The sequence below is a fragment of the Natrix helvetica genome (assembly GCF_964273705.1).
Source record: "Natrix helvetica genome assembly, chromosome: 3".
Classification (NCBI taxonomy): Eukaryota; Metazoa; Chordata; class Lepidosauria; order Squamata; family Natricidae; genus Natrix; species Natrix helvetica.
Genome location: NC_138549.1, coordinates 62,470,321 through 62,483,114, shown reverse-complemented (window position 1 = coordinate 62,483,114; position 12,794 = coordinate 62,470,321). Strand labels below are relative to the sequence as shown.

At 43.4% G+C, this 12,794-nt stretch overlaps 1 protein-coding gene across 2 annotated transcripts in view; it reads right to left on the bottom strand.

Moving 5' to 3' along the window:
- The window catches only part of OLFML2B (olfactomedin like 2B), a 30,235-nt gene extending 18,365 nt beyond the window's left edge, over nucleotides 1-11,870 (bottom strand). For both annotated transcript variants that reach the window (XM_081949559.1, XM_081949560.1), the window contains exons 1-2: nucleotides 11,492-11,870; nucleotides 8,990-9,253 (exon numbers count right to left, since the gene is read on the bottom strand). In XM_081949559.1, coding sequence (XP_081805685.1) covers nucleotides 8,990-9,253; nucleotides 11,492-11,638 — 411 coding nt within the window. In that variant the 5' untranslated portion in view covers nucleotides 11,639-11,870. The remainder of the gene's footprint in view (nucleotides 1-8,989; nucleotides 9,254-11,491) is intronic.
- Between the last annotated feature and the right edge of the window lie 924 nt (nucleotides 11,871-12,794).

Below are 12,794 nucleotides of genomic sequence, written 5' to 3'. Positions count from 1 at the left end.
AGAGGAAGTATATGTTGTGAATTACACTGTGTGAAAAAATTACAGCCCCATCACCTTATTCTTAACAATACACAAACCTCACCTTTCAATGATCTAGACTGCTCACTACTGGAAAGGCAGGAAGCAGTGGGACCAGTACAGTCAATAAAGGGATAACGGCAGGGCGAAATGAAGTGGCATTTTAAGGAGCACAAAGTAGTCCTGGAAAATCTCATAGCAACATGGCAGAGTACCTGCTCCACACGCACACAGAGGCTCCAGATTCAATCATTGCTGAATCTTGACCAGTAAAGGCCTCTCCCTGGGACTTGAGCAGTTAATAAAATTGGTGGAATCAGCAAAATGTAGGTGAAAAAAGAGAAATAGAGAGCTTATGAGAAGGAAAAGTTTGACGGCAGATTTAGAAAAAAAGAAAAGTCACTGTGAACCTTTTGGGTCTACCTCCTAATTCTGAATTCAAAACACATATTCCATGCACAGAATGATAACACTACTTACATACACACACAGAACTACTTTTCATGCTTTATTATATTACCAGGGGATGACAAACCACTATTATCAGTGGCAGATTCAAATCAAGAATAACTTGATTCATAGTTCAGGATAATCACGATGCCCTATGTGGTACCATAAAATCAAACCATATCCATTATCACACTGAAATGTTTTTGGACCAAGTGGAAATGTAATTATATAATTTCAAATAATACTTGCTGATTTCAGAAGTCACTGTAGGATGTAACAAGCCGCTATCCCAGCACAGATTCCCCAGTATGCTGTTCTTCTGGTGTGTAAAGACTAGAATTCAGCTGTGACCCTCTCAATCATCCATAACATGAAAGTGTAATAGTCATACATTATAAATGTATTGCTTGAACACTTGCAAAAGCAACAATACTGCTGCAGCAGCTTTTTGTTCAGCCTGTACAGTCTAAAATCAAACTGCATAATACAGACAGGAAAACTACTATGCTTTAAAATCCCCTGGTCTACTATGGCAACAACAGCTTAATGCAATCATTTTGCTTGCACAAAATGCCTTTTGTTTCACATAGTTCTAAGGATTAGGAGGAGAACTGGTCAGCAACACTAGACTAGTGTTTGAAGCAACAGGTACACTTATTAATTTTAAATTCCCAGAACAAATAGGAAGAAACAGGTACTCTTCAACACTCCAAACTCCAATGTTCTGAAACTCAATTTCTTGTCTTAGTTGTCAATGCAACCTACTACCAAGGTTTTTTTTAAAAAAAGGGGGTGTCAATGGTTGTATAAACGTGTTATGCAAGGAGCCAATATTTTTGACAGATGCTTTTCATTTAAATGAAACAAGTCTTCCAAGTAATGTATTTTAAACTAACTGGACTTTTATAAACACAGGGAAAAAGGAATGTGTTGCTGAGTGAGGCTGATTATAATGCATCTAACAGCATGTGTCCACAACTAAAGAAGAGATTTCCAAATTCTGTTCCAGGTTCCCAAAAGCCAAAATACTGTACTGGGAACCTGAAAGGTAGCTACTATTGCCAATCTTCCTTTGAATAGACCTAAGCCTTCCAGAGCTTGCTTTCTTTTCATACAAGTAATCATGAGGTCCACCTTCTGGTCAATGCCTCTAAGTGTGGCATAGAATAGGGTGTTTCCCATTTTCTTTTGAGAAGTCTTTTCTCTGTGGAGAGCTTATTGTTTTGTCTATATAGCCTCTGAAGCCAGGATAGTGTAGGACCACCACTTTTGAAATTAGAAATAAAATTTCTATAGCAGGTAAGCAAGGCTTTCTTAGCACATGAATTGAAACACAGTTAACGTCTCTCAAGTTCAGAAGTCCAAAGATTACCCACCACGAGCATAGATGGAGAAGCAAAACCCAAGTCTGCCATTTGCCTCTTCTATCTGGGGTGGAAGACGTGTCCGGATTCTCTGCAGTGGTGACCCATTAAGAAGGTTCTATGATGTAGAGTATAATTCTGTTTCTTTTGTTGCCAAGAGACATTTATTCAATTGGAAAATGGGGAGAAGAGCATTTAGGATTAATGGGAGACTTATTCTCAAACCTGGGGATCAAGTGCTGGCCTCAGTCCACATAATACACAAGGGATAGCTTAGCATTGCTTTAATCAAGAGAAAACCATCCTTCCGAATGTTTATATTTTTAGTTCTAAAGAGGCTCTTTCTGAGGAATATATAACTGACAAATGAGGGGAAAAGTTTAAAAATAGGTGGAGTAAGTATGAGAAATTATTTTTGCATTAACAGATCATTGCTATAGGGAAAGGCATAACAGTACAGTTATGCCTTAAAGAAATTACAGAGTCACCAAAAGTTTGGGGAATTTATATTATTTGCCAACAGAATGGTAAAATAAGGAAAGGATGTTGGAGTAGGTTTTCATAAGGTTTTTCTAGTGACTCTTTCAGAGATTGAATATTGTCTCATGTCACCTGGCTACTCTGTTGAAATAGATGTTAGCTGGTCAAATTGTTAAACAGATTACAGTTTATTTGAGGCTGCTCACATTTGGAAGGGCCGATGGCTCAGGTTTCGTCATGCCCTTCAAGGACAACGTTGCTCCAGAAACTGTAACAATGATCTCCAGTTACGTTTTGGACAGCTAAACACTTGTAAGCAGAAAATAAAGCAATACAACCATTGCCAGAACAAGTACGTGAAGTTGGTTGCTGCCTGCATTTTTGGCTCAGCCTTGTAGAACAGGCTTTCTTTTCCCTAATAGGATAATTCAAGTAAATCTAAGCAGTCACCTGGAGGATCTGGTCCCAAGGTGACAGCAACTGGACTGCAAACCAAATAAAGCAAAACACTGAACGAACCCTCTGTTTTCAGAGTCTGAACCAGATGTGGAAAATAACAGCTCAAGGGACTGCCACTGCTTTTATGCTGTGCTTTAGATTTCTCTAAATGGGGCTGTTGCCTCCTAATGCCAATAGCAATTCAATAGGTTCCACTGACGTGATCCAGTAACACAATTCTTAGAGTTGTAATATTTCCAAGTTTGTAGCTGTTAGGAAAAACATGCTAATATATCATGTGATTTTTGAAAATCAAGATTAGAAAGAAGATGCTGTTGGCCAGTTCTTTTCAAAATCAGATTTTATTTCCAGCTGAGAAAGGCAGGGTATATTAAAAATGCATTCTGATTTTTTCCCCAGAAAGATTCTTTTCCTCCCTTACCCCTTGCGGTTCATCACAGACCTGCTGCCTCAATCACTCACTGCCACGTACGTGATCTCCTTCAGCGGATAATTTCCCACAAGAAATGCAAAATGTGCGATATAAATTTGTGATGAAATCAAGTATAACGTAAACTGAGCTTAATTCATGTTGAAACCTTTTGCAGCCAAGAAGTATAAAATGTTTAGATAAAGAGAAGCATATCCACATAGAACTGATCGGTACACAATTCATATTCATTAATAATATATCTTGGATAATTCAAAGCCCAATCTTTATCTATACATATATTTAAATAATAATTTAGCTCATATATAGGAATGCTCCACACGTGATCATGGAAAGAGGATATACACTCATGACTTATCTTTGAATGGCACTTCAATTCAAGATCTTATGAGAGCCAATGTATTGGAATGGTTGCGATGTTGAACTGCAAAGCAAGAGATGCAGTTTAAATTCTACTGAGTCTTGAAGCTTTTCGGGTGCAAATAAATTCGGGAAATATAACTACATATATCATCCTGATCTCCTTTAGAAAAAAGCAGGATAATTGTCATAAAGTCTGGGATTCATATCTCATATACCATCCTTTCTGATCTGCCATGTTCAGGATTGGACTATAGGTGTCCTCAACCCCCACACTCTCAGGCCATGTTGGACAGGAATTCTGCTCCCCAGTGTAAATTCAGATTGGGAAAGGGAGCATTATAACAGTTCTTAGAATGAAGCCCCTTACTTACCGGGCATTTGTTTGCAGTGTACCCATCTCTCTTGTCCTTCCCTCAGAAATAAGTTTGTGCAGTTTGAAAATAATTCTCTTTTGTTTACCTTTGGAGGGCCATGTCTTAAAATGGCAGTACTTATTCAATTGTGACACTGAAGCTGCCATGATTACTCTGACAGATGATTTTTGCAACAAGCAGAAGTTACAGGGAGTAACACTCTGCTAATTCTGCTGGATTTCTCAGCCACTTTTACTGCTATTGTCCATGGTATCCTTCTGGACCATCTGCTCTTGGCTGTGGATCGGAGGCACTGTGCTCAAGTTTTTGTTCCTGTTGGATGGCTAATTCCAGAAAGACGTGCTGCTAGGCTGATTTTTGAACTAGAGGGTTTTTCTAGGATTTTGATTTTTTATTTATTTTTCTCTTTCTGATAATATGAAATCTGATCAATAAGCTGATGATACCCAGCTCCATTTCTCAGTTTCAACTGATTCAGTCAGGGCTTGGCATTGGAAGGGATAATATTAATGTTTACCAATAATGAGGATTTCGAAATGAAGCTCAATCCAATGGGCAGATTCTGAGTGTTGGTTCTGATCTATCTGCTCCTTTTATTTTTGGATAGATTTGAATCTTGATCCTCAAACTAATGTTTCGCCAAGGCATAAAATATTTGCATCCAGTTTAAAATGGTAGCAATTATCTTTAAAGCTTGAGAATTGGATGCTAAAGAACATCTTCTGATGTCCTGAGACTTTGGAGTTTGCATCTCAAGAAATGTTTGAAATTCTGGGATTCCCCCCTTTTAATGCTAATTTGAACTTTTAGTTTTATGTCATTTGTATATTTACAGCAGTGGTTCCCAAACTTTTTCAGTCCACAGCCCCCTTGGTGCTACAAACTGATTCTCAGTGTCCCCCACCCAGTGGTGGAATTCAATTTTTTTTACTACCGGTTCTGTGGGCGTGGCTTGGTGGGCGTGGCTGGGGGGTCATGTGACTGGGTGGTTTGTAACAGGAAAATTCAAAACTATAATAATTACACATTTATTCAAGATCCAATTTAAAAACCTTTTTAGTTAATGTTAATTCAACAAAATTGTTGAACATGATCCAGTGATACCAGGTTTTCAAAGTCTGATAATCACTTATCAAAAACCTAAGTAACTAGTAACTTAGTAAACTCAGTAAAATTTAGTAACGACTTCACTGTTCAGTAAATTCTTAATGTGATGGATGGGCTTGATGAAGTGATACCAGTTTCCCAATGTCTGGTTTTAAGTCACTTAGCAGAGTGCAATGTTTCCCAACCTTGGCAACTTGAAGATGTCTGGACTTCAACTCCCAGAATTCCCCAGCCAGGGAATACTGGCTGGGGAATTCTGGGAGTTGAAGTCCAGGCATCTTCAAGTTGTCAAGGTTGAGAGACACTGCTCTAAAAGCATCAGAACTGTTTTCCTCTCCTCTCCTATTACGGTATCAGAGGAGCCTTTTCAGTGGCATTAACTCCTGGCTCTAGTTTCCAGTAGTTTGGGATGATGGTTTGTCTTAAAAGACACTTAAAAAGAGCAGCCCGTTTCCTACCATTTTGCCCCTGGAGTTCATGCAAAACTTGCTTTGTCGTCGCCCACGTTGAAATTCACTTTGGCCATTGCCCTGCTGCCCCCTTCCCACCCAAGGAACACCACCCACCAACCCCCTTTTTTGTGTTGCCGGAGGATTTTAGTTGCCACACGCACATATGGGGATCCCCGGTCCTGGGATCGCCCTTTGCGCGCCCGCAGAAAAGACGGCTCCCTGCCTGCGGAACGCGATACTGCCATCCTTGGTGCACAGTGCGCGGATCGGCAGAGCGTTTGCTGACTGACTGGGTACCCCGAGGAATGTACAGTATGCAAGAGGCCAGAAGCAACCATTTGACGGGATGGGGAGGGGGGAGGTCAGGAGTGGCCCATATCTGCATAGGGCTCAGGGAACATGCACGTTCCAAGCCGTGGCGCTCGGTCTGAAGAGGGGGGAGGAAAAAAGCCTGAGCGGCATGTGTGTAACCGCTGCGTGGGAGCAGCTCGGTGTCTTCCGATTTAGTTGTTTCGACTCCCTCCCCTCCTCTGCTCAGTTACACGCTCTCTGTATGTTTTCTCTCTCTCTCTCTCCCTCCCTCCCTCCCTCCCTCCCTCCCTCTCTCTCTCTCTCTCTCTCTCTCTCTCTCTCTCTCTGTGTTGCTGGGTGGTGGTTGAGGCCGCTGATAGTTATGATCAATTCTGCTGTTGCTTAAGTTGCCACGGCAGATAGCAGCAGCAGCAAGAAGCAGCAGTGGTAGTATCGAGTAGATCAACAAAGAAAGGGCATTTATGGCAGGCTGGCCAGCTGAAGCTGCAGGCTCAGCCCAACTCCTTCTCTGCCGCCTGCTGCCCCCCTTGCCTCTTAGCGCCCCCTAAGTCATCCCACCGCTCCCCAGGAGGGCGATACCACCCACTTTGGGAACCACTGATTTACAGGAACCAGCCTGAAGACTTTTACCTGAGGGAGAGAATATAAACTCCACATTCCCATCTGTGTTTGTATTTATATTCCATTTTATACCTCCCAATTTGCACTAGATTTATTGAACTGCTTAAGCCAAGGACACTGATTTAACCAAAGATTTGTGAATCTGCAGCCTTAGGACTAATGTCAAAAAAACTCTGCAAACAACAATTAAAGCCATAATTCAAGCCATCACTGTCAAGAATGGCCTGAGAAGCAAGAGAAAAAAACAAGCAACAATGGTAGAAAAGGAGCAGATGGGGAAAGTATCTGTTCTGGCATCCAGTCAACAGACAGTTTCAAGGGAATGACACCTTCCCTCCCTCTTCTCTAGATCAATGTTAAATCTATCACTTCAGTCTACCACATTTCCACTTAAACTGAGTGCTAAACACAGAATAATGCAAATTTTTGTAATAAATAAGATTGTTCCATAATGGAATCTTTCCTTGCATATTCAACAAGGGTAAAACATTCATGACTGGAGTGTCTTTTTGTGCCATTATGTAGCATATATCTCAGCGATGGCGAACCTTTTTTGGCTCGCATGCCATAAGTGGGGGGAGTGCAGGGCGGTCGTGTGCGGATGTGCCGGACCCATAATGCAATGCGCGCCCCCCAGTGGGCATGCGTGCACTACAGGTGCTCCCCCCATTTTTACATGCTTTTTTCGCCCTCCCCAGGCTCCAGAGGCTTTATAGGAGCCTGGGGAGGGCGAAAACAGCCTCCCCCACCCCCCCGGACGCCCTCTGGAGGCGTCAGGGAAGCCTCCGGACAGTCCCTGAAGCCTTCAGAGCGCTCAAAACGATCCTCCGAGCAAATCGGAAGTGACTTCTTTTTGAGCGCTCCGAAGGCTTCAGGGACTGTCCAGAGGCTTCCCTGATGTCTCCGGAGGGCCTCCGGGAGGGCGGGGGAGGCTGTTTTCACCCTCCCCAGGCTCCTATAAAGCCTCTGGAGCCTGGGGAGGGCGAAACTGACAGGTCAGCGCCTTGCATGCCCTGGCCAACTGACAGGTCAGCACCTTGCATGCCCTGACAAATGGCTTCGCGTGCCACCTGTAGCACGCGTGCCATAGGCTCGCCATCACTGATATATCTGTATGTCTCCATCCTAGTGCATGTGGGAGAATTCAGAGCTACATATTTATTAAGACTGTTGCTCTTCCTGTTTCCAGCAGGAAGAGAAGGCCAAGGGTCTGTTCACTTCTTGCTAGGTAAGAACATAACTCCACCATGCAATCTCCACAGCAGTAAACTTTGGAGTGTGTTTAAAGAGCCTCATACAGCAGTTGTTGCTAAGCCCACTCCCACAGTTTGGTCCCTTGATGCTAAGGGATGAGCTGGCTGAAATTATGAAGCTGCAGTCCAACAGCTGAAAGAACAGGTTGAAGAAAGCTGCTCTAGGAGCAAATGAATTTCTCACCTGCTGGACAACCAAGCCAAGATGAAATACTGCAGCTGCCATTCTAGTTAACCTCATCTTACTGTTTCACAGTTCACAGTTTATAAAATTAACTTGACATTATGATGGTGTGTATCTCATATTATTTTTAATAGTTTATATTGTTGTTTTAATGGCTAGTGATAGCTACATTATAAGCATAAATGGACTTAAGTGCCATTGGCTCCTTGCTTCCAGGTAATCCCTGTCCTGTTAAGATGACATGAATAGACATACTGGAGCTCCCACACCTCATTGAGCATTTTAGGTGGTTTGTTTGGTCTTGACATGTGCTCTCTGAACTGAATCACCCTGGGTTTTTATACCATGGCAATTTAGTAAACAAGCCACATTTCTGAACCACGGCTTAGCATACAAACCAGATCACAACTTAGTATTTGGACTGTGAACAGGGGAAGCACCCCCAGTATGCAACCTGCTGGGACAAAATTGGGGAGGGGATTGTTTCATGGCCATGCTGCATACTTTGGAGTGGATTGGGAGAGGATTGCTACTACTGTATACAGTACAGATAGTCCTCAACTTATAACAGTTCATTTAGTGACTATCTGAAATTACAACAGCACTGAAAAAATGACGTATGGCCCTTTTTCACATGTACATTGTTGCAGCATCCCCATGATCACATGATCAAATTTCAGACACTTGGCAACTGACTAGTATTTGTTGCAGTGTCCCCAGGATCACATGATCACCTTTTGCAACCTTCTGACAAGCAAAGTCAAGATTCATTTAACAACCACGTTACTAACTTAATAACCGTAGTGATTCACAACTGTGGCAAGAAAGGTAGTAAAATGGAGCAATTAACTTAATCATCTCACTTAACAACAGAAATGTTGGGCTCAATTGTGGTCATAATTTGAGGATACCTGTCCCCTGGTATCTCAGCCTTGTACATCTGCAAGTACTGCAAAGAAACACCAACTCTCCAGGTGAATCTCCTGCTAAAACCTGTCTTAATTTTCCCATTACTTGGGAGAGGAAAACCCTCATGACTGCCCTTTGGGTAGAAAGGTGTGGCATCAACTGAAATAATCAAAATACATTTTAATTACAGTAAAACTCAGGAAAGCCAAATACCTTGAAGTCCTTGTTGTCTGCTTCTTGCAGTTTCTTCAGCCTGAAGTCCCCTTCGCAGGGATTGAGAGCAGAAGGTGGAGCCACACAAGAGCACTTGCATTCTGGTCCAGAAGTGATTGTTTCCACCATGTAAAAATCCTCAGCTTTGAAAGAGCCTTCGTTGATCCTCTGACATGCTCCTCTGCCCAGGGGTCTCACCACACACTTGCACTGGCAGTTTGAGCCTTGGGACACCGCCTTCACCTTGTCATAGTCACCTAGCAACTAATCAAGGAAAGGAGGGGAAGGGGATGGAAAGGAAGCCAGTCAATTTGTCCTGGAATTCTCGGTGGGTTTGCTTTGGACGAATGTTTGGGAGAAACTCTGACATTCTGAAACATTGAAGAAATGGCTGTCTGGCTTAAAATGTTGCTGACGCTTCATGTTCGTTGCTCCTTGGTTATTTGAGAAAGTAATTTTCTTCTACCACCTAAAAGAATCCAAAAGCCAAACCCCAAACTAGTCAACTTGAACCCAAACAACTTTGGTTTCTCTCGGGTTTGGGGAAATTAAAAGGCTGCTGTGCTCAACCCAGACATTCTCCAGAATGATCTCATTTAAATATAATGGGAACAATCTGTTGGGAAATTCTCCTGTACAAATTTCATTGAAGTGAACAGAGGAGCTCCACATGAGATCTTTGCATCTCTCCTTTATTTTCATGCATCCTATACATGAAATCACGCTGGGAAGACAGGCTACCCTAACTTAGGTATATTTAATAAGAGTTGCCCTCAGAAAAAAGTAGAAGATATGTTTTTTTTTAAAGCCAAAGCTATCAGGATACATCTGATAGGAAGCTAGAGTTTCCAATGTGTAACGCTAGTCCTACATAAATAAGTCATTTTTCTGTTGGATTCAAGAACAAGACAAAAGTTGTGAAACAGACTGGCACATCCTGCCTAGTCAACACAAGGTTTCAACAAACATTAAATGCAATTCAAAGAATGTCCTTTAAGGGAATATGCCTGGATCAGATACAATTTTGGATAATAAAAGTAGTCAAACTTATGTTTTTCTGATTGCACAGTTCATGCAGATATTTTTCAAGGGATATTGGCCTCCATCATCCAGACAGACATTGTGCCAAGGCAGTTTTAAGCCTTTTTGCTTAAATCAAACCCAACACAATTTCAATTGATATTGCACAATTATTTCAATATAAATGCATGCAACTGATTTTGCTCATGACAAAGAGGACGCCCAGCCACCACAGACTGTACAAATGTTGCCATTTGAAGCACTTCTCTCTTTTAGCTGGCTTTAGCTACAAAGGAAAACTAGGGGGAGCTGAGTGAAAGTTGCTGCAGGATCTAAGTGTCAGAGGAATTGACAGATAGCATTGCTCTCTCAGCACAATTCTATATGGATATACATAGCTCTGTTCAATTAGTTGACTAGGAAATAAGTAATATGTTGCTGGCAGAGGGGAAAGGGGCTTGTTGCTTTTAAAAAGGAGCAGCAAAGTAATAATCCCAAACCTGGTCTACTAAATGGAGAGACCGGAGATCTACATCACAAGGCCTTTTGTCCCAGATACCTGGAGTAGTCAAATGCTGCTTCTGTGTATTTCATAGTTCACAAAGAACACAGAGAGAGATTTTAGCAGATGCACCTTTTCCATTTGTTTGCTTCTCCATGCACTAAAACTACAGCTGCTTGTCCTTTTCCTGCACTGATCACCACCCCTGGGTCTAACAGGTACCAGGTGAGGACAAAGCAAATTCTGTACAGGTGGAGTATAACACTATAATGCAAAGCTTGATGATTTTACAGAATGAAAACCCTTGCACATTATTACTGAGTGCAAGGACCCAGCTTTCCTAAAATGAACTTAAGAAGGGTTGATTTAATGCAACATATTCAAGACATAAACCTGCCAACAATTTTAGTCATAGCCTTTGGGTGTAAACCTTCAGCAAGTCCTACTAAGTTCAAATATTCTTTTAAGTAACAAAACTGTCTTTATTTAGAAATCTACCTGTAGATTCCTTGCTCTGTTCTTCACTGCTTCTAAAATCATCTCATAAAATCAAACTTATGTTGAAGACTTAACTGGGATCCCCTAGCTGTGCCACACTCCCTGCTGTGTCAAATTGCCAGCATAAACCTCCCCTGGCATCTTTTACTCCATGCAAACCAAGCTTATTGGTAAGACCATTCTAGGATAGATTCCCCTCCAGCAATTGCGAATGTACATAAAGTTTATTAGTTGTGAATGACTTTTTGCAAATGTTCAGAGGCATTTCTAATGGTGGGGTGTTTTTTGGGGGGGGGGTTGTTGTTTTGGTGCCACCTGAGAAGGGTGAGGGATGAATCTGTGCACTTCAAGAGCAGAGTGTCAGAGCCCTTTGGGAGTCCACTCCCCATCTTTCCTGATGCGCCGCTGGGAAATCACCTCGGGGGTCTGCCTCCCCCTTCCAAGGCACCGACGGCTTGGTGCTCGCGCAGGCGACACCTTACCTGCGAGAGAATGTTCTCCTGGTTCTCCGCCTCATCCTCCAGCGGGGCGTCGGTCGGAAGCGAGCTCAGGCTGGCGTTGGCGGCGCCCCACCACACCGCCAGCAGCGCCGCGGCACAGCAGCGGAGGAGCATCCCGAGCCGCGCCATGGACGGCTAGCGAGCGCCGCTGAGGGGAGAGCCGGGCATGGGGCGGGCGCGGCGGCGGCGGCGCACGAGTGGTCTAAGCTTCTCCTCTGCCCGGTTGGAAAGCAAACTGGACGGGGCGCGCCGGGGGAGACTGGGAGGGGGAAGGTGGGCTGAATCGGGCGGCGTTGCTACCCGGCTGAGGCAAAACGAGGCGGGCCAGAAGGAGGAGTCTCCCTCTTGCCCCCGCTTCTCCTTCTCTGCGGCTATTGTGTCCTCCCGTCTGTCCGCCGGAGGAGCTGCTGTGAGGGAGAAAAGGGGGAAAACAGTAGGCTCCTCGTCCTCCGGGGGTTGCTCTCCCGAGCCCCAACCCAATGGCGGGTCTCAAAAGAGTTGAAATCTGCGGCGAAACCGCGAAGAATCAGATGCTTGGATCGCAAGCCGAGGACAGGTTGAAGGGGCTAGAAAGTTAAAATATTCTACATCCATATGCAGAGAATATGTGGAGATGTGCATGGACAATCCTCTAGGGACACTATAGAGCCAAAAGTAAGGCTTCCAGATGTACGTAGAATTGGCGCCTTTCTGGTCAGTTTCAATGGCATCATCAACTGAATCATCATTGGATCCGAGAGGAGGAGCCGTCACATCTTTTGAGTTCACAAAAATTCCCTGGTTGCTTTTTTTTTTTCAATGGCTAGCCAAAAGTAACACCATCTGCTTTCGAATCCCTGGTTTAGTGCCTGGGAGGTGGAAACTGTTTTGTGGAACAGCCTCAGAGACAACAAACGTTTGGATAAGGCCTATTAACTGCATTTGATTTCTCCTATCCAGAGATAGGAGTGCTGGAAATAGAGGCCTCTCTGGAAGCTGGTAAATGCCTTGCTCTGGATAGGTTGCACCCCAATGTAATTTGGGGAGTCTTCCTTGATTCAGAATTTTCATTAGAGGGAGAGGTGGTTTAAAGGATGAGGAAAGGCACACAACCAGTTCACTGGCCCTGATTATTCCTGGAGGTTTAGCTTGTAATGCACATACCTCAATAACCTAATCCAGGGGTGCCCAAACTTGGCAACTTTAAGACTTGTGGACTTCAACTCCCAGAATTCCCCAGCCAGCTGGCTGGGGAATTCTGGGAGTTGAAGTCCACAAGTCTTAAAGTTGCCAAATTTGGACACCC